Source organism: Nomascus leucogenys, chromosome 12 (genome assembly GCF_006542625.1).
Source record: "Nomascus leucogenys isolate Asia chromosome 12, Asia_NLE_v1, whole genome shotgun sequence".
Lineage (NCBI taxonomy): Eukaryota > Metazoa > Chordata > Mammalia > Primates > Hylobatidae > Nomascus > Nomascus leucogenys.
This window is the reverse complement of record NC_044392.1, coordinates 5,512,642-5,534,686: the sequence shown is the minus strand read 5'-3', so window position 1 is coordinate 5,534,686 and position 22,045 is coordinate 5,512,642. Positions and strand designations below refer to the sequence as shown.

At 48.9% G+C, this 22,045-nt stretch overlaps 2 protein-coding genes and 1 non-coding gene across 6 annotated transcripts in view; all 3 read left to right on the top strand.

Annotated features, from left to right (window-relative positions):
* The window catches only part of OSCP1 (organic solute carrier partner 1), a 33,171-nt gene extending 32,172 nt beyond the window's left edge, over positions 1–999 (top strand). For both annotated transcript variants that reach the window (XM_030823441.1, XM_030823442.1), the window contains one exon: positions 651–999. In XM_030823441.1, coding sequence (XP_030679301.1) covers positions 651–767 — 117 coding nt within the window. In that variant the 3' untranslated portion in view covers positions 768–999. The remainder of the gene's footprint in view (positions 1–650) is intronic.
* On the top strand, positions 332–460 carry LOC115837760. The gene has a single exon (XR_004032812.1). It is a non-coding gene; the product is annotated as a small nucleolar RNA SNORA63 (small nucleolar RNA).
* Positions 1,000–15,921: 14,922 nt separating the features above from the next.
* LSM10 (LSM10, U7 small nuclear RNA associated) lies at positions 15,922–21,233 on the top strand. 3 transcript variants are annotated; one of them, XM_030823439.1, is made up of 3 exons: positions 15,922–16,268; positions 16,599–16,794; positions 20,496–21,233. In XM_030823439.1, the coding sequence occupies exon 3, from the start codon at positions 20,520–20,522 to the stop codon at positions 20,889–20,891; it is 372 nt and encodes a 123-aa protein (XP_030679299.1). In that variant the 5' UTR covers positions 15,922–16,268; positions 16,599–16,794; positions 20,496–20,519; the 3' UTR covers positions 20,892–21,233. The 3 variants fall into 3 exon arrangements, with proteins under 3 accessions (XP_030679299.1, XP_003273327.1, XP_030679300.1); XM_003273279.3 differs by lacking the exon at positions 16,599–16,794; XM_030823440.1 differs by lacking the exon at positions 16,599–16,794 and having other exon boundaries at positions 15,934–16,212.
* Positions 21,234–22,045: the final 812 nt, after the last annotated feature.

The following is a 22,045-nucleotide window of genomic DNA, read 5'->3' as shown; positions in this document are numbered from 1 at the left end:
CACCCAGGTGAAGTGCAGTGGCTTGATCTCAGCTCACCGCAACCTCCACCTCCCAGGTTTAAGCAATTCTCATGCCTCAGCCTGCCAAGTAGTTGGGATTACAGGTGCCCGCCACTATGCCCAGCTAATTTTTTTTTTTTTTTTTTTGTATTTTTAGTAGAGATGGGGTTTCACCAAGTTGGCCAGGCTGGTCTTGAACTCCTGACCTCAAGTGATCTGCCCGCCTCGGCCTCCCAAAGTGCTGGGATTACAAAGGTGAGCCACCGTACCCAGCCTCCCTTCCTCCCTTCCTCATCTTACATAACGTTGAACTTCAGAGACCCTCTTTTTCAAGCAGGATTCAGACTACAATATAGCTGTTAAGTGCTGTATTGTCATTCCCCCTGCTCAAATTAAAGTTGTTTCTTAACTATACCCATCTGCTATTCTGTAGCAGCCAGGGATGCTTGGTCACATACATGCTGATTAAGAAAAAAAAAATAGGACCCTCTTCTCTCTGATCAGCTTATAACTACAGTCCCTTTTCTGACAAACAGGTGTGCAACTGAAACATACCAGTCGTGGGACAAAAAACTAAGTGCCTAGTGCACAAAGAGGCGGGCTGCCAGCACAGCCTCTTCATGCCCTTTTACCTCTCATTTCCCTCACAGGACCAGCAACGGAGCGAGGAGCTGGCTCGAATCATGGGGGAGTTTGAGATCGTGGAGCAGCCAAGGCCGAGCAGCAGCAAAGGGGACGATTTGCTCGCCATGATGGACGAGTTATAGCTGTTCTGCCCAGGCGTCCTCTGCCCCCAGGGAGAGGCTGCTGGATGGTGACCCCTGGGGAATGCCCCATGGCCCAGAATGATGCTGCTAGTTTTCTACTGAGTGAAGCCATTACGTCTAGTTCTTGTTTATGTTGTAAGGAACTGTGTGAGTCTCCTTGGGGAGCACGCACTCTTGAAGGCACACACACACACATATTTTCAGTGAAATATATTCTGACTTTTAAACTTGATCTTTCCCATTTTATTCTTAATTCTGTGGCAACCACTGAAAGCCTCCTGAGCCATAGGTTTGAGCCCCAGAGTGGGTAAGGGGTCACCCCTACTGTCATTTTCAGGATTACTATTTCAGCTTTCCTGTGGGGATCTACAAAAAACATTAACAAAATCCTCGGCTTTCTGGGATATATTCTGCCTGTAGGCAAGTTTGAAATCAATGACTGTTCAAGGCAGTTGCCATAAACAGTGAGGGCTCAGTGTAAAAGACCCTCTTCTCCATGGCTCACTAGGAACTGTAACCTCAGAGGAGGAGTAAGCAAGGCTGTGACGGGGAACACTCAGCTGGCCCCAGGCAGGACATGCCAGCATCTGTACTTCCCACATGTCTATCTATCCATGCGGTGTCAGTTTATCCCATACTGACATGTATACCAAGAGAATATTTTCTTCTTTTCAGCATGACATGTACTCCTTACCCCCAGGATCTTCCTCTACCCCTGAGTGTACTTTGCCTTCTAAAGACACCCAGCATAGGCCAGGCGCGGTGGCTCATGCCTATAATCCTGGCACTTTGGGAGGCTGAGGCGGGTGGATCACGAGATCAGAAGATGGAGACCATCCTGGCTAACACGGTGAAACCCCGTCCCTACTAAAAATACAAAAAAAATTAGCCGGGTGTGGTGGCAGATGCCTGTAGTCTCAGCTACTCTGGAGGCTGAGGCAGGAGAATAGCATGAACCTGGTAGGCAGAGCTTCCAGTGAGCCTAGATCGTGCGCCACTGCACTCCAGCCTGGGCGACGGAGCGAGGCTATGTCTCAAAAAAAAAAAAAAAAGATACCCAGGAGGATGCACTGTGACATTGGTCTCCTCTGCGTCACCGTGAGTCACCAAACAGCATCCTAGATTGGGTGCGTGGGAGGCACATGCAGTATGCCCCTTTCCCTTCCGCATTCTAGCTGAGCCACTTCCCTGGGCAGGAGCAGACTTTGCAGGATGCAGCAGGAGGCCAGGTCTCACTGGAATCCATGTAAAATGTCTCCAGCCAGGGCTGCCCTTACTGCTTCAGAAAGGCGCAGCAGCCCTCTGCCATAGGCTCCCTCCCGGGACTGAGTAACTGGCAGGTTCAGACCCATTCAGTCCTATGGAAGGAATATCCAGAATGGCAGAGGGCTGGAGAGAAACTAAGTTGAGCTGGTCATTGCCTGAGATTGGGCCAACTACAGGAACCTCTCCATCCCCTCATACCTGGCACGGATCAAGGTGAACATCATTCTAGAATGTAATGGCAGCTGCCCTTTGGCTTTTCCAAAGGCAAAGGGTTTGGATACAGAATGTAAATCACCAAGGGCTGGGCATGGTGGCTCACACCTGTAATCCCAGCACTTTGGGAGGCGGAGGTGGGCAGATCACTTGAGGTCAGGAGTTCGAGACCAGCCTGACCAACATGGAGAAACCCTGTCTCTACTAAAAATACAAAAATTAGCCAGGCCTGGTAGCGCATGCCTGTAATCCCAGCTACTCGGGAAGCTGAGGCAGGAGAATTGCTTGAACCCAGGAGGTAGAGGTTGCAGTGAGCCAAGATCGTGCCATTGCACACCAGCCTGGGCAACAAGAGTGAAACTCTGTCTCAATAAAAAAAAAAAAAAGAATATAAATCACCAAATAAGTGTTAATTGCTCCCTACCCATTAAAGTTACACTTCCTTACCTGTAAAGACACCCTCCCCCTCCACATACTCACGAAAAGTCTGTTGGGGAGGAGAAGCATATTGTGCTATAAAACACCTGTTGCATCAGATGTACAAAGTGCCTTTCGTTTTAGTCTCTTTTCAGCCATCTGGCCACCATTCGGGGGGCCTGACTGGGTGACAGATGAATGGGAAGGTTCTGAACTGTTTTGAGTCCGGCTCCCACCTTGCTGTCACATATCAGAATGTCACCGCTCTGAGTGTGTCCCGGGGCCTTGGAGGTGGGCCGTGAGGTGCTGAGAAGCAGCCACAGCCTCCTCCCTCCACCTATCCCAGAGCGATGCTGGGGATTTCAAACGTATCTGTCCTATAAGTAAATAAGATGCAGATCTCTGGTATGACAGCTCCATGATGAGGCAATCTGTGAGTTTCATGTCTCTAGACTTGCACAGATATTAAGAAAAACAAGTTTATGGCCGAGCGCGGTGACTGACGCCTGTAATCCCAGCACTTTGGGAGGCCACGGCGGGCGGATCACAAGGTCAGGAGATCGAGACCATCCTGGCTAACGCGGTGGAACCCCGTCTCTACTAAGAATACAAAAAATTAGCCGGGTGTAGTGGTGGGTGCCTGTAGTCCCAGCTACTCGGGAGGCTGAGGCAGGAGAATGGTGTGAACCCGGGAGGCAGAGCTTGCAGTGAGCCGAGATCGCACCACTGCACTCCAGCCTGGGCGACAGAGCGAGACTCCATCTCAAAAAAAAAAAAAAAAAAAAACACTTGAAGAAAATTTTTTAGTTAAATATAATACAAAATAGGACAGTTTTCCATAGAAAAGAACTAGAAGCAGCTACCAGAATAAGTGTCTTTCTCCCTTCTTAGAACAAAAAAAAATGACAATGTTCACATTTGACATTTGTGCATTGGATTCCCATCTGAATGAATAAAAAGGAAAGGGTTTGGTATAATTGCTGATGGGTGTGTGTTGTTTTTCATGCCACCGTTTGTCGTTGTGGTTTCCCATTTTACTGTCATAACTGGACAGACATTTTTGTAAACTCAATAAAAATACAAAAAAAAAAGGTTTTAAAAAACTGGATGCACATGGGTAGAAGTTACCAAAAGCTTCCCGACCGTGAAGTAGATCAACTGGCAAAGAAGCGAGTTGCTGTCAGTGGAGTGGTTCAGATAGAGGTTGGGGGGAGCATCACAGAATGTCATAAAGGTTATGTTGGTACTGGGTGGTAAATTGGAGCAGGTGACCTGGGAGTCGACCCTAACTCTCAGGATTTTGTGATCCTCTGACAATTGGAAACAGAACCACAACAGAGCTCACCTAAAGAGAACAGAGAGGCCGAGCATGGGGGCTCACGCCTATAATCCCAGCACTTTGGGAGGCTGAGGCGGGTGGATCACGAGTTCAGGAGTTCAAGATCAGTCTGGCCAAGATGGCGAAACTCCGTCTCTACTAAACGTACAAAATTAGCCGGGCACAGTGGCAGGTGCTTGTAATCCCAGCTACTCAGGAGGCTGAGGCAGGAGAATCACTTAAACCGGGAGGGCAGAAGTTTCAGTGAGCCGAGATCATGCCGCTGTACTCCAGCCTGGGCGACAGAGTGAGACGCTGTCTCAAAAAAAAAGAGAGAGAGAACAGTCAGGCCAGGTGTGGTGGCTCGCGCCTGTAATCCCAGCACTTTGGGACAGAGGCAGGCAGATCACCTGAAGTCAGGAGGTCGAGAGCAGCCTGGCCAACATGACAAAATCCCGTCTCTACTAAAAATATAAAAATTAGCTGGGTGTGATGGTCTACGCCTGTAATCCCAGCTACGTTGGAGGCTGAGGCAGGAGAATTGTTTGAACCTGGGAGGCAGAGGTTACACTGAGCCAAGATCGCACCACTGCACTCCAGCCTGGGCGACAGAGAGAGACTCTGTCTCAAAAAAAAAAAAAAAAAAAAAAAAAAAAAAAAAAAAAAGAGAATAGAGAAACTCATGACTCCTGGAATGAACTTATTTCAAGTGCACCTTGTACTAGTTAGGGTTTTGGCTACAAAAAACTGAAACCAGTTCTAGCTATTTCAATAGAAAAGGAATTTACTGAAAGGACATGAGGCAACTCAAGAGTTGTCAGGAAGACGGGAGAACCATCAGAAAATGACCAGGAACCAAGGAAGGGTGGGCAGTGGAGGTAATAATTCCAGCACTGGAACCACCATCAGGAATGCAGCTCTGGATGACGCATACACCAAGACAGAGCCTAAACAGTTCCTGCTGGTTTGTGTCACTTGCTCCCGATGTAAACTCTGATAATGCTTGAATTTATGTCACAAGCCCACATCATAGCAGACAAGAATCAAAGACAATATCTGGCCTTTAAATCATCTGTTGTGATGAGATTCTCCCGCTGAAGTCCATAGAATGTCAGATTTCCCCAAACATAGGGAAGGAGTTCAGCTGCTGAATAGCCAAACAGTGAGATCTCCTCCACAGGCAGCAACCTCAACTCCGCCCCTCTTATTACTAACGATCTCTCTGGATACCCAGTGTTAATTTTTTTTTCTTTTTTTGAGATGGTGTCTCTTTCTGTTACCCAGGCTGGAGTGCAGTGGCGTGATCTCGGCTCACTGCAACCTCTGCCTCCCAAGTTCAAGGATTCTCCTGCCTCAGCCTCCTGAGTAGCTGCGACTACACCGCCACCACGCCTGGCTGATTTTTGTATTTTTAGTAGAGACAGGGTTTCATCATATTGGTCAGGCTGGTCTCAAACTCCCGACCTTGTGATCTGCCCGCCTCGGCCTCCCAAACTGCTGGGATTATAGGCGTGAACCACCAGGCCCGGCAATTTTTTTTTTTGAGACAGAGTCTCACTATGTTGCCCAGGCCGTAGTGCAGTGGTGCAATCTCGGCTCACTTGCAGCCTCGACCTCCTGGGCTCCATCAAGTGATCCTCCCACCTCAGCCTCCTGAGTAGGAGGGACACCCAGCTAATTGGCTAATTTTTTAAACTTTTGTAGAGATAGGGTTTTGCCACGTTGTCTAGGCTGGTGTCAGCCTCCTGGGCTCAAGCAATCCGCCCATGTCATCCTCCCAAAGTGGTAGGATTACAGGCATGAGCCACAGTGGTCAGCCTCAGTGTTAAAACTGATTCCTCCTCCTTCCACCCACATTCCAGGTGTGATCAGCCTCCAAGGATTCGGACTGGCTCTTGTCATGGGTTTGTAACATTCATCCCTCCTTTCCATTCCCACTGCAACTGACCATCTTCATTTAGATCCTGATCGCCTTTTCATCACATTCATAAAACTAGTGTTACTCATACAACTTCAGTTCACAGTGTGAAGCATCTGGGCCTCCTAAGGTCTTCTCCCTGACCCAGCATTCAGGAGACTAGCAGAGGAGGTACGATTTACGTATTAGCTGGGCATAGTGGTGCGTGCCTGTAGTCCCAGCCACGCAGGAGGTGGAGGTGGAAGTATCGCTTGAGCCCGAGAGGTTGGAGAGCTTGAGGCTGCCATGAGCCGTGATCACACCACTGCACTTCAGGCTGGGCGACAGGGAGACCCTGTCTCAAAAAAAGAAAAAAAAAGATTTACATAAACAACTATGGTGAATCTGCATGAAACAAGCAAACTAGGAAAGGTGTGAGCAATATGCTATAGGGGTCAGAAGAGAGACATCGCTCCCAGCTGAGGTAGCAAAGGCAGAGGCGAGAGTGGAAGGTTCCTCTGTGGATTGCTGAGTGGCTGAGTCTGATAGAGAGTAGCCCAGTGGGTTTCAAATTTTAGTGTACATTGTTACATGTGCAAATGCATAGGCCCTACTTCCGATTCCATAGGTCTGGGATTGGGTTAACAAGCATTCCAGATAGTGTTGAGGCAACCCATTCTCCTACCACACTTTAAGAAACACTGAATCCCAGCACTTTGGGAGGCCGAGGCAGGCAGATCACGAGGCCAGGAGTTCGAAACCAGCCTAGCCAAGATGGTGAAACCCCATCTCTACTAAGAATACAAAAGTTAGCCAGGCATGGTGGTGGGTGCCTGTAATCCCACTTGGGAGGCTGAGGCAGGAGAATTGCTTGAACCCAGGAGGCGGGAGGTTGCAGTGAGCCGAGATCACACCACTGCACTCCAGCTTGGGCGACAGAGCAAGACTCTGTCTCAGAAAAAAAAAAAGAAAGAAAGAAAGAGAGAGAAGGAAGGAAGGAAGGAAGGAAGGAAGGAAGGAAGGAAGGAAGGAAGGAAGGAGAAAGAAAGAAAGAGAAAGAAAGAGAGAGAAAGAAAGAAAGAGAAAAAAAGAGAGAGAAAGAAAGAAAAAGAAAGAAAGAAAGAAGAAAGAAAGAAAGAAAGAAAGAAAGAAAGAAAGAAAGAAAGAAAGAAAGAAAGAAAGAAAGAAAGAGAGAAAGAAAGGCACACTGATTGGGGAGTTTGGGCAGAGAACCTAACAGAGATCCAGCTAGAAGATAAAATCAAATTATGGAGGGCTTACTTAAATGTCAGCATTGGAATCTATTCTGCTAGTAAATTGAAAGTGTTCTTAGCAGGTAAATTATAAGATCAGAACTGCGTTTTGAATCTGTTGGCAAAAAATTGTAAGCGACCCAAAGACCAGTGAGATGGTTTTGATAATAAATTAAGGCCAGACGCGGTGGCTCATGCTTGTAATCCCAGCACTTTGGGAGGCCGAGGTGGGTGGATCACCTGAGGTCGGGGGTTCAAGACCAGCCTGACCAGCATGGAGAAACCCCGTCTCTACTAAAAAATACAAAATTAGCTGGGTGTGGTGGCTCATGCCTGTAATCCCAGCTACTCGGGAGGCGGAGGCTTAGGCAGGAGAATTGCTTGAACCTGGGAGGCAGAGGTTGCAGTGAGCCGAGATTGTGCCATTGCACTCCAGCCCGAGCGACAAGAGCAAAACCCCCATCTCAAAATTAGCCAGGCATGATGGTGCACACTTATAGTACCAGCTATTCAGGAGTCTAAGAAGGGAGGATCATTTGAGTCCAGGAGTTGGAGACGGCAGTGAGCTGTGATCACTCCACTGTACTCTGGGCTGTGCAGCAGAGCAAGACCCTGTGTCTATTAAAAAAAAAAAAAAAAAAGTAAGTAAATGATGGCAGAGATACTTCAAAGAATTTGCAGGGCTAGTGACTGAGTGATTGTGACAGGTGTGGGGGAATCAAGAAATTATAGAAGTTATCGGCTGGGTGAGGTGGCTCACGCCTGTAATTCCAACACTTTGGGAGGCCGAGGCAGGAGGACCTTTTGAGCTCAGGAGTTTGAGACCAGCCTGGGCAACATGGTGAAACCCTGTCTCTACTAAAAATACAAAAAAATTAGCCAGGTATGGTGGCGCATGCCTGTAGTCCCAGCTACTCCGGAGACTAAGGTGGGAGGATCACTTGAGCCTGGGAGGTGGAGGTTGCAGTGAGCCAAGATCGTGCCCGTGCACTCCAGCCCGGGTGACAGAACAGTAACTTGTCTCAAAAAAAAAAAAAAAAAAAAAAGGCAAGGAAGAAAAAATTATAGAAGTTATCAAGGTTACTCAAGGTGCCCAACTTAGGTAGCTGAAAAATGGTGGTAGCAACTGCAGAAATGGAAAAATTCAGAGCAGGAACTGATTTGGAAGGGACTTGATGAATTTTTCTCATAGACCTACTGGGTTTTGAGTAGCAGTAAGACATCTGGGGAACAAGCAATGTAATACATGGGAAAATGGAGATCCAGAGAGCAGTGTGGGCTGGGGCACAGAGCCGGACTCAGCAGCACGGGAGGAGACAGCTCAAGACAGCCACCCTCAGGTAGAGGAAATACAGCCCCAGAGGAAACACGCACGTTAGGGGACAGGAGAATGAAGTGGGCTTAAAAAGAGAGAGAGAGAGAAATGGAAAAGAAGCAATCAGAGAAATGGGTGAAGATAAGTGACACAATACCCAGAAAAAACAAAATACCAAGGAGGAGGGTGATCAGAATGCTCGAGCGCTGAGGGGGATGCCAGAAGTGAGGACTACAAGAGGGGATATGGGTTTTAGGAACAGGGATATCATTAGCAACCTTTGCTGAAAAAGTTAGTGAGGTCTTGGGAGTAGAAACCAGGTTCCAGTAAGCAGAGCCATTGGTGTGAGAAAGTGGAAGCCTCGGCCAGGCGCGGTGGCTCACACCTGTAATCCCAGCACTTTGGGAGGCCGAGGCGGGTGGATTACGAGGTCAGGAGATGGAGACCATCCTGGCTAACACGGTGAAACCCCGTCTCTACTAAAAATACAAAACATTAGCCGGGCGTGGTGGCGGGCGCCTGTGGTCCCAGCTACTCGGAGAGGCTGAGGCAGGAGAATGGTGTGAACCCGGGAGGCGGAGCTTGCAGTGAGCCGAGATCCCGCCACTGCACTCTAGCCTGGGCGACAGAGCAAGACTCCATCTCAAAAAAAAAAGAAAGTGGAAGCCTCACTGTACAGCAGCAGTTCTCAAACTTCTTCTTGGTCTTGGAACCCCTACATACTCTTCAAAATGATTGACAGCTTTTGTTTATGTTGGTTATATATATTATCTGTCATATTGGAAATTAAAACAAAAATGTAATATTAATTCATTCAGAAATTAACTCATGAACATAAATATTATGTATAAAATATATAAACTCACTAACATTTTTATATATAAAATATATAAACTCACTTACAAATTTATATACATATATAAAATATATAAACTCACCAGCATAAGTTTATATATATAAAATGTATAAACTCACTAACATAAATTTATATATATATAAAATATGTAGGCCTGGCGCGATGGCTCAGGCCTGTAATTCCAGCACTTTGGGAGGCCGAGGCGGGTGGATCACAAGGTAAGGAGATCGAGACCATCCTGATTAACACGGTGAAACCCCGTCTCTACTAAAAACACAAAAAAATTAGCCGGCTGTGGTGGCCGATGCCTGTAGTCCCAGCTACTCGGGAGGCTGAGGCAGAAGAATGGCGTGAACCCGGGAGGTGGAGCTTGCAGTGAGCCGAGATGGCGCCACTGCACTCCATCCAGCCTGGGCAACAGAGCAAGACTCCTTCTCAAAAAAAAATAAATAAATAAACAAATAAATAAAATAAAATATGTAAACTCACTGACATAAATTTATATATATAAATTATATAAACTCACTAACATAAACTCACTAACAAATTTCTATGTATATAAAATACATAAACTCACTAACATAAATTTGTATATATATAAAATATATAAACTTACTAACAAATTATATATAAATTATATAAACTCACTAACATTAACTCACTAACATAAATATGTATGTATATAAATTACATAAACTCACTAACAAATTTATATATATAAAATATATAAACTAACATAAATTTTATTTATTTATTTTTATTTTTTTTTTTTTTGAGACGGAGTCTCACTCTGTCGCCCAGGCTGTAGTGCAGTGGCGCAATCTCGGCTCACTGCAAGCTCCGCCTCCCGGGTTCACACCATTCTCCTGCCTCAGCCTCTCCGAGTAGCTGGGACTACAGGCGCCCGCCACCACGCCCGGCTAATTTTTTTTTGTATTTTTAGTAGAGACGGGGTTTCACCGTGGTCTCGATCTCCTGACGCATGATCCGCCCGCCTTGGCCTCCCAAAGTGCTGGGATTACAAGCGTGAGCCACCGCGCCCGGCCACTAACATAAATTTTATATAAAATATATTAGCTCACTAACATAAATTTATATATAAAAATATAAACTCATTAACATAAATTTGTATATATAAAATACATAAACTCCCTAACACATTTATATATAAAATATATAAACTCACTAACATACATTTGTATATACATAAAATATATAAGCTCACTAACATACATTTATATATATATATATAAAAAATACAGGCTGGGTACAGTGGCTTATGCCTGTAATCCTAGCACTTTGAAAGGCCAAAGCAGGTGGATCACCTGAAGTCAGGAGTTCGAGACCAGCCTGGCCAACATGGTAAAACCCTGTCTCTACTAAAAATACAAAAATTAGCCAGGCATAGTGGTATGCACCTGTAATCCCTGCTACTTAGGGAGCTGAGGCAGAAGAATCGCTTGAACCTGGGAGATGGAGGTTGCAGTGAGCCAAGATCTCACCAGTGCACTAGCCTGGGCAACAGAGCAAGACTGTCTCAAAAAAAAAAAAAGTGTATATATATATATATAAACATAAACTCACTAACATAAGTTTAAAACTTATGTAAGTAGCAGTATTATCGCCAATGAGGTTTATCTGTGGCACAATTCTCACTCACTGAAAAATCCCAACACCCAGCCATGAAAACTCGCAATATAATCGGCATTAGCAACTTTTGACAGTCTCTATGGAGACTGAATATTTAAAAGAAGAGAAGCAAATCCAGTCTCACACAGATAGCTGGAAAAGTGATCATACTTGAGGAAAGGCTGGCATAAGGGCCTTTTGAGAAGTTTGACTGTTAAAGTAAGAAAACAGTAGATTGCATGGAGGAGAAAGACAATTTTATTTTTAAAATAAGAAGAGCCCAACTGTGATTGCTGATAAAAAGGGAAGCCTCCTAGGGGAGATGGAAATCAATGAATGAGAGAGTGAAGGAATGAAATAAGCTTCTTTTTTTTTTTTTTTTTTTTAGACAGGGTCTTTGTCACTCAGGCTGGAGTGCAGTGTGCAGTGGCACAATCATAGCTCACTGCAGCCTCAATCTCCTGGGCTCAAGAGATCCTCCAGCCACAGCCTCCTAAGCAGCTGTGATGGCAGAAGCGGCCCATCTGGAGCAGCCAGCTTCAACCACTTCATGCTAGCTGCAGCAGCAGAGGTGCAGCTGGGGCTGCATGCTCTGGAGCCAGCAGGGGCCAGAAACAGGTGATACCAGAAGGAGCCCCACATCCTACCAAGTTGGCAGGGCATGGAGCCCTCACTCCTGGGCACAGCTGCAGCAGCCCAGCCATGGCTCCAGACCCGGGCATCCCTGTGCTCTTGAGGGCCCAGAAAGCCCCTGCCCCTGCAGGCTCAGAAGTGCCTGCTCCCACTCCCTGGCATCTTCCCACTCTTGGCGCCCACTCCAGTGCAGAGCAAAGTTGCGGCTAAGCCCGGGCACTGTTGTGACCCAGCTTGATGTGCGTGCACTTGGGGCAACACTGACACACCAACCACCACTGCCTCAGCACCCCTCCAGACTTTGGGTGCCAATAAGCATGTGATGGAGGCCAGGGGACTCAGGGTGGCTTGGTGCAGGCCTGCAGGCACCCATCAGCACAGGCAATCTGGGCACCAGCAGACGGCATGTTAATAGTGCCAGGAGGCAGTCAGATTCCCTAGGCAGAAGGGGCAGATCCCCAGTGAAGCCACACCTTCAAGCCAGGGGTGGCCTGAAGCCTGGGGGTGGGGCTGCCAGTTCCAGGTGGAACCCAGGACAGGAGTAAGAACCTCATTGATGCCTTCCAGCCAATTGGATGATACTTTTTCCAGGCCCACCCATGGCCACCCATGGGCCAACCAGCATGCACCTCCTCCATTCTGCGCACATGAAAACCCCAGACTCAGCCAGCCTCAGACACTCCACAGGACCTGCCTGTGGAAAGGAGCCACCCACTTCAGGTCTCCCAAGAGCTGTTCTGTCACTCAATAAAGCTCCCTCCAGCTTGCTTACCCTCCAGTTATCCACATAACCTCATTCTTCCTGGATGCGAAACAAGAACGTGGGACCCGCCAAACAGCGGGAGTGGAAGGAGTATAACATATTCCTGGCCAGTGTGGGTGGTGACACACTCCCAGACTGCAAGAGTGAAGAGTGGTGACCCTTCTGGGGGCCCACCCTCCACCAGCGGGTAGCTGTGCCACATGACAGGAAGCAGTGGCGGGGCCCAGCCAGCCCAGTAGCCACGGACCAGAGGAGGGCGGCACGGCGGTGGGACTGAAAGAGCTGTAACACATATGGACTGAAACACGCCCCCGCCCCCCAACATGCCCCGCCCCTGCTCCTCGTGCTGTGAAGAGCTGCAGCCCTTCTTGGGGGCCAGACCGGGCTCCACAAGCCAGGGCTGTGACACACTCTAACACCCTCTTTGTGGTTCTGTGGTTCCTGGTGTCTCTGAGCTTTCGGCCACCACTGTGTTCCCCTTGTCCAGATGCTGGTGTCCACAGCAGAAGCCACTTATGGTATGTCTGGTCCAGCTGCAGCCTTGCACAGAGCCAAAGCCTATGCCGGCACTTGGAGCTGCCCACCCGCTGCAGCAGCCGGCCTATCTGGCTGTGTGCAGTGGTCAGACCCTGTGCTCACTCGCTCACACATCCCTCACTGCTCCACACCTGGCACGCCTTTGGCAGGCGTGGGATCCGGCCCCGTAGTGCAAGCTGAGCTCAGCCTGCCGGACTGAGCGGGCAGAACGAGCCCAGCAGGCACAAGCAAAAGTCAAGCATAGGCTGCTGCTAGCCACAGAGGTTTCCAGATGGCAAAGTGACACCTTGTGACAGCTGGGACTATAGGCGCACCCACTACACCCAGCTAATTTCGTTTTTTTGTTTTTTTTTTCTGAGACGTAGTCTCGCTCTGTCGCCCAGGCTGGAGTGCAGTGGCGCAATGTCTGCTCACTGCAAGCTCCGCCTCCCGGGTTCACGCCATTCTCCTGCCTCAGCCTCCCGAGTAGCTGGGACTACAGACGCCCGCCACCACGCCCGGCTAATTTTTTATATTTTTAGTAGAGACGGGGTTTCACCTCGTTAGCCAGGATGGTCTCGATATCCTGACCTCGTGATCTGCCCACCTCGGCCTCCCAAAGTGCTGGGACTACAGGCGTGAGCCACCGCGCCTGGCCACACCCGGCTAATTTCTTAAAACATTTTTGGCCGGGTTCGGTGGCTCACGCCTGTAATCCCAGCACTTTGGGAGGCCAAGGCGGGCAGATCACCCTAGGTCGGGAGTTCGAGACCAGCCTGACCAACATGGAGAAACCCCGTCTCTACTAAAAATACAAAAATTAGCCAGGCGTGGTGGTGCATACCTGTAATCCCAGCTACTTAGGAGGCTGAGGCAGGAGAATTGCTTGAACCCGGGAGGCGGAGGTTGTGGTGAGCCAAGATCGGGACATTGCACTCCAGCCTGGGCAACAAGAGCGAAACTCCATCTCAAAAAAAAAAAAAAAAGTTAGAGATGGGGTCTCACTGTGTTACCCAGGCTGGTCTCAAACTCCTGAGCTTAAACAGTCCTCTTGCCTTGGCCTCCCAAAGTGTTGGGATTACAGGTGTGAGCCACCACCCCCAGCCAAGAAGCCTAACTTACTGAGCGTCTTCTCTGTGCCAGGTGCTTTCACACATTAATGAAGGTCACTTAAATCTTACAGTTCTCTGAGAAAGACCTTATTTTTTGTTTTCATAACAAGGAAATTGAGGCTGAGGAAGAAAGTAATTTTTCCAAGGCTATACAGAATGACTTTTAAAAAATGTAAATCAGATAGGGCACAGTGGCGTGTGCCTGTAGTCCCAGCTATTCTTGAGGCTTGAGTAGGAGGATCACTTGAACCCAGGAAGTTGAGGCTGCAGTGAGCTATGATCACACCACTGCACTCCAGCCTGGGTGACAGGGTGAGACTCTGTCTCTACAAGTAAATCAAATCACATCGCTCCCTTTCAATAGCCTATCATAACACTTCTAGTACTAGATGAGAAGACTGAGGCACAGAGAAGATAGCTAACTTGCCCAAAGTCACAGCTAGCCAGGGTAGATTTGAACCTAGGCAGTGTATCCGGAGGCTGTACTCCTAACCATGAAATCTCAACTCCTTACCTTGGCTCACAAAGCCCCATATGCTCTGGCTCCTGCTTCCTCTCTGGCCTCTCGTTATACCAATCTCCCCAGCTTCCCTGGCCTTTCCTGTGTTCCTAAATTGTCAAGGTCATTTCCCCCAGGTTCTTTGCATGAACTGTGAAAAGAAAAAATTTAACTTTTAATTGGTGATTTGGCTTTTTTTGCCAAATTTGTTAAATTTGACTTTTATTTGCAACTCTAGAATTGGGCAACACTTCATTCTATAAAATGGAATGAGTGTTCAAATGAGCTGAGCAGAGATTGGTTTTACAGACAGAAAAGGGCTGAGGAAAGCAGAAACAGAAAACAAAAAGAAGATCGGTTGTTTCAAAGTTACCTTCCTTGTAACTTTGAAGGCTAAAGCAGAGGGGACTTTCTTATCCTGCCAGCTAAAACGGGATGGTTTGGAGATCTAGCTATCTCTCACTCTTCTGATTTATCGGAATATCAGATAAACAACTTAGTTTCCACTTGGTGATGTGGAACTTTAGCATGAGTGACTCCATTTTGGTTCTGTCTGTTGGGCTTGGTGCAGAAGCCCTGTTCAAACCAATGGCCTCCAATTTTTTTTTTTTTTTTTTTTTTTTTTTGGAGACGGAGTCTTGCTCTGTTGCCGAGGCTGGAATGAAGTGGTACTTTCTGAGCTCACTGCAGCCTCCACTTCCTGGATTCAAGCACTTCTCCTGCCTCAGCCTCCCAAGTAGGTGGGACTAAAGGTGTACACCACCACGGTGGGCTAATTTTTTCTATTTTTTTTGTAGAGACAGGGTCTCCCTATGTTGCCCAGACTGGTCTCGAACTGCTGGGCTCCAGTGATCCTTCCGCCTTGTCCTCCAAAGTGCTGGGATTACAGGTGTGGGCCTCCGCGCCTGGCCCTGCCTTCTATAAATTTTATTTAACAAGGCCGGGCGCGGTGGCTCACGCTTGTAATCCCAGCACTTTGGGAGACCGAGGCGGGCGGATCACAAGGTCAGGAGATCGAGACCACGGTGAAACCCCGTTTCTACTAAAAATACAAAAAAAATTAGCCGGGAGTGGTGGCGGGCGCCTGTAGTCCCAGCTACTCGGAGAGGCTGAGGCAGGAGAATGGCGTGAACCCGGGAGGCGGAGCTTGCAGTGAGCCGAGATTGCGCCACTGCACTCCAGCCTGGGCGACAGAGCGAGACTCCGTCCCAAAAAAAATTTTTTTTTATTTAACAAACTGTTCCCTCTAATTGCAATGTTCCTCCCATAGTTTTCACAAGCTTGGCTTCATGTCACTAACCTCAACTCAAATGTCAACTTCTCAGGACACCCCTGACAATCCAATGAAAGACCACCCAGTCACTATCACATCACACTTTTAATCTTCTGAATAACTTTTTCTCTATTTTTCTTGTTTGCTTTCTTAAGACTTTCTCCCGCAGCGCCATCAGCTCAGGGAGCCACTTGATCTTGGTCACCGCTCTATGCCGGAGCCTGGGAAGGAGCCTGGCCCACGGTGCCGGTTCAATGAATGCGTGCGGAATGAATGAACTACTCTAGCGAAGGAGACTCCAATGACGCAGGCCGGGATTTGCGGAGCGCGAGCCCCGCGCCGCGAAGCATTCTGGGGATTGTAGTTTCTCCGTGCCGCGGTGACTCGCAGAGCGCTGACGCACTCTAGGCCCGGAGGACAGAGCGGCCCGGTGGCCGGCATGGTTTCTCCGTCCTGCTGCAGCCGGCGGGAGGCAGCCAGTCCAGGTGCCCGCTAGCTTCGGCGGCGACCCAGACGGGGAAAGCGGAAGGAATGTCGCGTGGTGGGTCCGGGTCGGCGGTGCAGGGAGCCCCGGGGCGGAATGCGGGGGATGCCAGGACCTCCGGAAGAAGGTGCCGGAGCCCAGGAAGCGTTTTCTTCCCCATTTACCGAGTATAGCTCATTTCCCCAGGCCCGCTCCCGCTGCTCTGAGTAAGGGGTGCTCATCTCGTTTTACCGGTAGCTTAGCTAGCTTGGAGAAGCTAAGTGGTTTGCTAAGTGATCGCCCTCCTAGGAGGTGGCAGAGCCTGTCCTAGAACCCGGGCCTGACTCGAGGTCCGGTGACTGCTCTTTGCAGTCGCAGCAGCAACCCCATACCTTTACTTGATCGCAGATTCGTCAGGCTGCAGCCGGGTGGCTGGTCGTTAGGCCCTGGCCAGGGACCTAGCTCCCAGCCCCCCTCATCACTGGCCTCGTCTGGCTTGCCACGCTCAGTGCCACACTGCACAGCCCTGGACGGGATGCTGAGTGAGGTCGTAAAGAGAGAGCGTTCTACCCCCTTTAACTCAGGGTCTGAAAATACGGGATAGGTAAGACATAGTGCAGTAATACAATATCAGGGCATGTTGAAATTAAAGGAGAGTACCTTCAGTGGAGTGTGATTCTGGTAGCTTTGTTTTGCCTGTAGTTTAATAAACGTGGAAACAGGTTCAGAGACATTAACTTTTCTAGGTTTTCATAATTAGGGGTGGAGTGGGGATTCCAACCTAGGTTTCTCTACCTTCAAAACCTATGTACCTTATATACTACCGGTTGGGGGTTTTTTTCCCCCAATTCATTATCTAGATTTATTTTCTTTTTTTTTCTGAGAGTCTTGCTCTGTCACCCAGGCTGGAGTGCAGTGGCACAATCTTGGCTCACTGTAACCTCTGCCTTCTGGGTTCAAGCGATTCTCCTGCTTCAGCCTCCCAAGTAGCTGAGATTACAGGTGGGCCCATGCCCAGGTAATTTTTGTATTTTTAGTAGATACTGGGTTTCACCATGTTGGCCAGGCGGGTCTTGAACTCCTGACCTCAGGTGATCGACTCGCCTTGGCCTCCCAAAATCCTGGGATTACAGGCATGAGCCCCTGCGCCCGACCTCATTACCTAAATTTCTACTTACATAACAGCTGCATGGTGTAGACCAATAGTTCCCAGAGTGTGGGCCCCTGACCAGCAGCATCAGCATCACCTGGGAACATGTTCAAAATGACTTTTATCTCTGGGCCTCACCTCAGACCTGAGTCAAACTGGGAGTGGGGCCCAGCAAGCTGAGATAACAAGCCCCTCAGATGATTCTGATACACACTAATGTTTGAGAACTACTGGTGTCAACCAATGATTCTCAAACCTTAACGTGTATCTAATTCACATAGGGGGTCATGTTAAAATGCAGTCTGTTTCCAGCCAGTGTGGAAGATGGCAGTGAGCCACTCAGTGAAGGAGTGGATTATCTCAGAACAGGCCTGGGGAGAGACCTGAGATTGCGCATTTCTAACCAGTACCCCTCAGCACTTTGGAGTTACCTGGGGAGCTTTCTTTTTTTTTTTTTTTTTTTTTTGAGACAAGTAACTCTGTCGCCCAGGCTGGAGTGCAGTGGCGCGATCTCGGCTCACTGCAAGCTCTGTCTCCCAGGTTCACGCCATTCTCCTGCCTCAGCCTCCCGAGTAGCTGGGACTACAGGCGCCTGCCACCATGCCCGGCTAATTTTTTTTTTTATTTTTAGTAGAGACGGGGTTTCACCATGTTAGCCAGGATGGTCTCGATTTCCTGACCTCATGATCCTCCCGCCTCGGTCTCCTAAAGTGATGGGATTACAGGAGTGAGCCACCGCACCCAGCCGGGAGCTTTTACAAAATAGGATACCTGGGCCCACCCCTCTAACCAAACGAATCAGAATCTCTGGAGTGGGGAGGTTGGGTTAAAAACTCACCAGATGATTCTAATGTACACCTGGTGTGAGGTTTGGAGCCAGGAGGCTATGGATTTTCTTTCTTTTTTTTTTTTTTTTTTTTTTTGAGACAGAGTCTCTCTGTTGCCCAGGCTGGAGTGCAGTGGCATGACCTTGGCTCACTACAGCCTTCACCTCCCAGATTCAAGCGATTCTCCTGCCTCAGCCTCCGGAGCAGCTGTGATTATAGGTGCTCACCACCATGCCCGACTAATTTTTGTATTTTTAGTAGAGATGGGGTTTCACCATATTGGCCAGGCTGGTCTTGAATTCTTAGCCTCAAGCGATCCACCAGCCTTGGCCTCCCAAAATGCTGGGATTACAGGGGGGAGCCACCACGCCCGGCCTGTGGCTACGGATTTGAATTCCAGCAATTCCACTTATTTACTGTGACCTTGGGCAACTTACCTCTCCTAGCCATATTTTTCTTTTTTTTAAATTATTGATTTTTTAAAATTAATGTATTATTAGGAATGATACTTTTGTTGTTAGTCCTAATAATTTATCTTGAATTCTCAATGTAGATAATCATATAATTGACAAACAAGGACAGTGATCTTCCTTTATAATTATTGTTTCTCTCAATTCCTTCCCTTCTTTCTATAATCGTTTTTTGAACATTGCATTGACCATTACCTACATTTTACTGTTGATTAGAAGCCATGCCGGGCGCGGTGGCTCACGCTTGTAATCCCAGCACTTTGGGAGGCCCAGGTGGGCGGATCACGAGGTCAGGAGATCGAGACCACGGTGAAACCCCGTCTCTACTAAAAATACAAAAAATTAGCCGGGCGTGGTGGCGGGCGCCTGTAGTCCCAGCTACTCGGAGAGGCTGAGGCAGGAGAATGGCGTGAACCCGGGAGGCGGAGCTTGCAGTGAGCCGAGATTGCGCCCCACTGCACTCCAGCCTGGGCGACAGAGCAAGACTCCGTCTCAAAAAAAAAAAAAGGCCGGGCGCGGTGGCTCACGCCTGTAATCCCAGCACTTTGGGAGGCCGAGGCGGGCGGATCACGAGGTCAGGAGATTGAGACCATCCTGGCTAACACGGTGAAACCCCGTCTCTACTAAAAATACAAAAAATTAGCCGGGTGAGGTGGCAGGCGCCTGTAGTCCCAGCTACGCTGGAGGCTGAGGCAGGAGAATGGTGTGAACCCCGGGGGGCGGAGCCTGCAGTGAGCCGAGATCGCGCCACTGCACTCCAGCCTGGGTGAAAGAGCAAGACTCCGTCTCAAAAAAAAAAAAAAAAAAAAAAAAGAAGCCATAAAAGGCATTCTTTTCTTGTCTCTGACTCAGTAGAAATGCTCACCATTTTCTTTATTTTTTGAGACGGAGTCTTGCTCTTGTTGCCCAGGCTGGAGTGCAATGGCGCGATCTCGGCTCATTGCAACCTCTGCCTCCTAGGTTCAAGCAATTCTCCTGCCTCACCCTCCCGAGTAGCTGAGATTACAGGCGTGTGCCGCCACGCTTGGCTAATTTTTTGTATTTTTAGTAGAAACAGGGTTTCACCGTGTTAGCCAGGCTGTTCTTGAACTCCTGACCTCAGGTGATCCACCCGCCTCAGACTCCCAAAGTGCTGGGATTGTAGGCGTGAGCCACCGCACCCAGCAAATGCTCACCGTTTTCTTATAGTTTTTTTTTTTTTCTGAGACAGAGTCACTCTGCCACCCAGGCTGGAGTGCAGTGGCGCAATCTTGGCTCACTGCAAGCTCTGCCTCTCAGGTTCTTGCCATTCTCCTGCCTCAGCCTCCCGAGTAGCTGGGACTACAGGCACCCACTGCCACCACACTCAGCTAATTTTTTTTGCATTTGTAGTAGAGACGGGGTTTCACCATGTTAGCCAGGATGGTCTCAATCTCCTGACCTCGTGATCCACCTGCCTCAGCCTCCCAAAGTGCTGGGATTACAGGCGTGAGCCACCACGCCTGGCCTTCTTGTAGGTTTTTTTAAAAAATTAGAGTTGGGGTCTTGCTATGTTGCCCAAGCAGGTCAGCAGAGCTCTTGGGCTCAAGTGAAGCTCCTACCTCAGTCTCCTGAGTAGCTAGTACCACAGGTGTATCCCACTGCGCCTGGCCATCCTAGCCATATTTTTCTCATTCATAAAGTGAGCATAAGTAATCCTTGGCTTGCGAGTTGGTGTGAGGATTCTATGAGACATGTGCGGGAAGCATCTGTGTCCACAGATACAAAAATCGCAGAGGTGGTCTGTGCTGGGAATTTCGTTAGAGAACCCGGTGGAGGTGAGTTGGCAACTGTACCCCCTACCCTGCTATAGCTGCCATGTGTGTGCTCCTGTCCACAGCAAGCAGGCAGCTGGTGTGGAAGAATGGCGGTGAGCCATTCGGTGAAGGAGCGGACCATCTCTGAAAACAGCCTGATCATCCTGCTGCAGGGCCTCCAGGGCCGGGTAACCACTGTGGACCTGCGGGATGAGAGCGTGGCCCACGGACGCATAGACAATGTCGATGCTTTCATGAACATCCGCCTGGCCAAAGTCACCTACACGGACCGTTGGGGGCATCAGGTCGAGCTGGATGACCTCTTTGTGACAGGCCGCAATGTCCGTTACGTCCACATCCCAGATGACGTGAACATCACCTCGACCATTGAGCAGCAGCTGCAGATTATCCATCGGGTGCGGAACTTCGGTGGCAAGGGCCAAGGCCGGTGGGAATTTCCCTCCAAAAACTGTAAGTGAGGCCCTCAGCCAGCCCTGGCCCCAACTCGGAGTCCTCCAGTGATCTCCGGAGCCAGCTCCCTGCCCTCACACCCTGTCTGGAACCCGAGAAGAGGGCAGGGCCAGGCCAGAATCTGGCGTCCAACAGACACCACCTGTCAAAGCTGCCTTTCACAGGGTTCCACCTCCCAGACTCACTCTGGGACCTAGAATCCTATCTACCTGTGGCCTTGGGGTAGGTGACAATCCCCCTTTTTGATGATCTGAATCTCTGACTTATTGATTATGGAACCTGTCAAGTAGTTTTCAACTCTCCCAGTGAGGATAATTAAACATGCTCAACCTGAGCCACCTCTAGGTGTCTCCGTTTCTCTTGCAGTTGTGTTCATTTTCTCACGAAACCCAACTTGGATACAAACAGGTCCGTGCCCCAGGCTTTCCCTTCTGTGTGCTGGGCTCCCAGACCGTCCTGTGTAGTCGGGGGCAGACTCAAGTTTGGCTGCACATTGGAATCACCTGTCCCACCCTCAGAGATTCATATTTCGTTGGTATGGGGTATGGTCTGAGGGCTAGGAGTTTTTTTAATTTCCCAGGCAATTCCAATATGTGGCAGTTTGAGAATGGTAGGAGAGTACTTCAGTCTGGTCAGGTGGAAAGTGGCTTTTCTATTCAGAGTCCCTGTTGAAGAGGCTGTTAGTCTCATTGCTGTTTCCTGAAACAGAGGTTGGAGTATCCTGGGCCCTCCTCCCCTGGGGTGTGGGAGCTCGGCCAACAGCAGGAATTCCATCTCTAATCTGAGAGTTATTGGGTTCTCAGGGTTAGAACCCAAGTCCTTGTAGTAGCTGCCTTGTTGTCATTCTAGGCCTGCCACAGGCAAACAACCGTCTTAGTGAAAGTGGCTCACTTGAGGTCAGGAGTTCGAGACCAGCCTGGCCAACATGGTGAAACCCCGTCTCTACTAAAAATACAAAAAAAATTAGCCAGGTGTGGTGGTGCACACCTGTAATCCCAGCTCCTCGGGAGGCTGAGGTGGGAGAATCGCTTGAATTGAACCAGGAGGTGGAGGTTGCAGTGAGCCGAGATCGTGCCACTGCACTCCAGCCTGGGTGACAGAGGGAGACTCCGTCTCAAAAAAAAAAAGAAAGTGGCTTTCTCCTGTGGAACTAGAGAGTTTG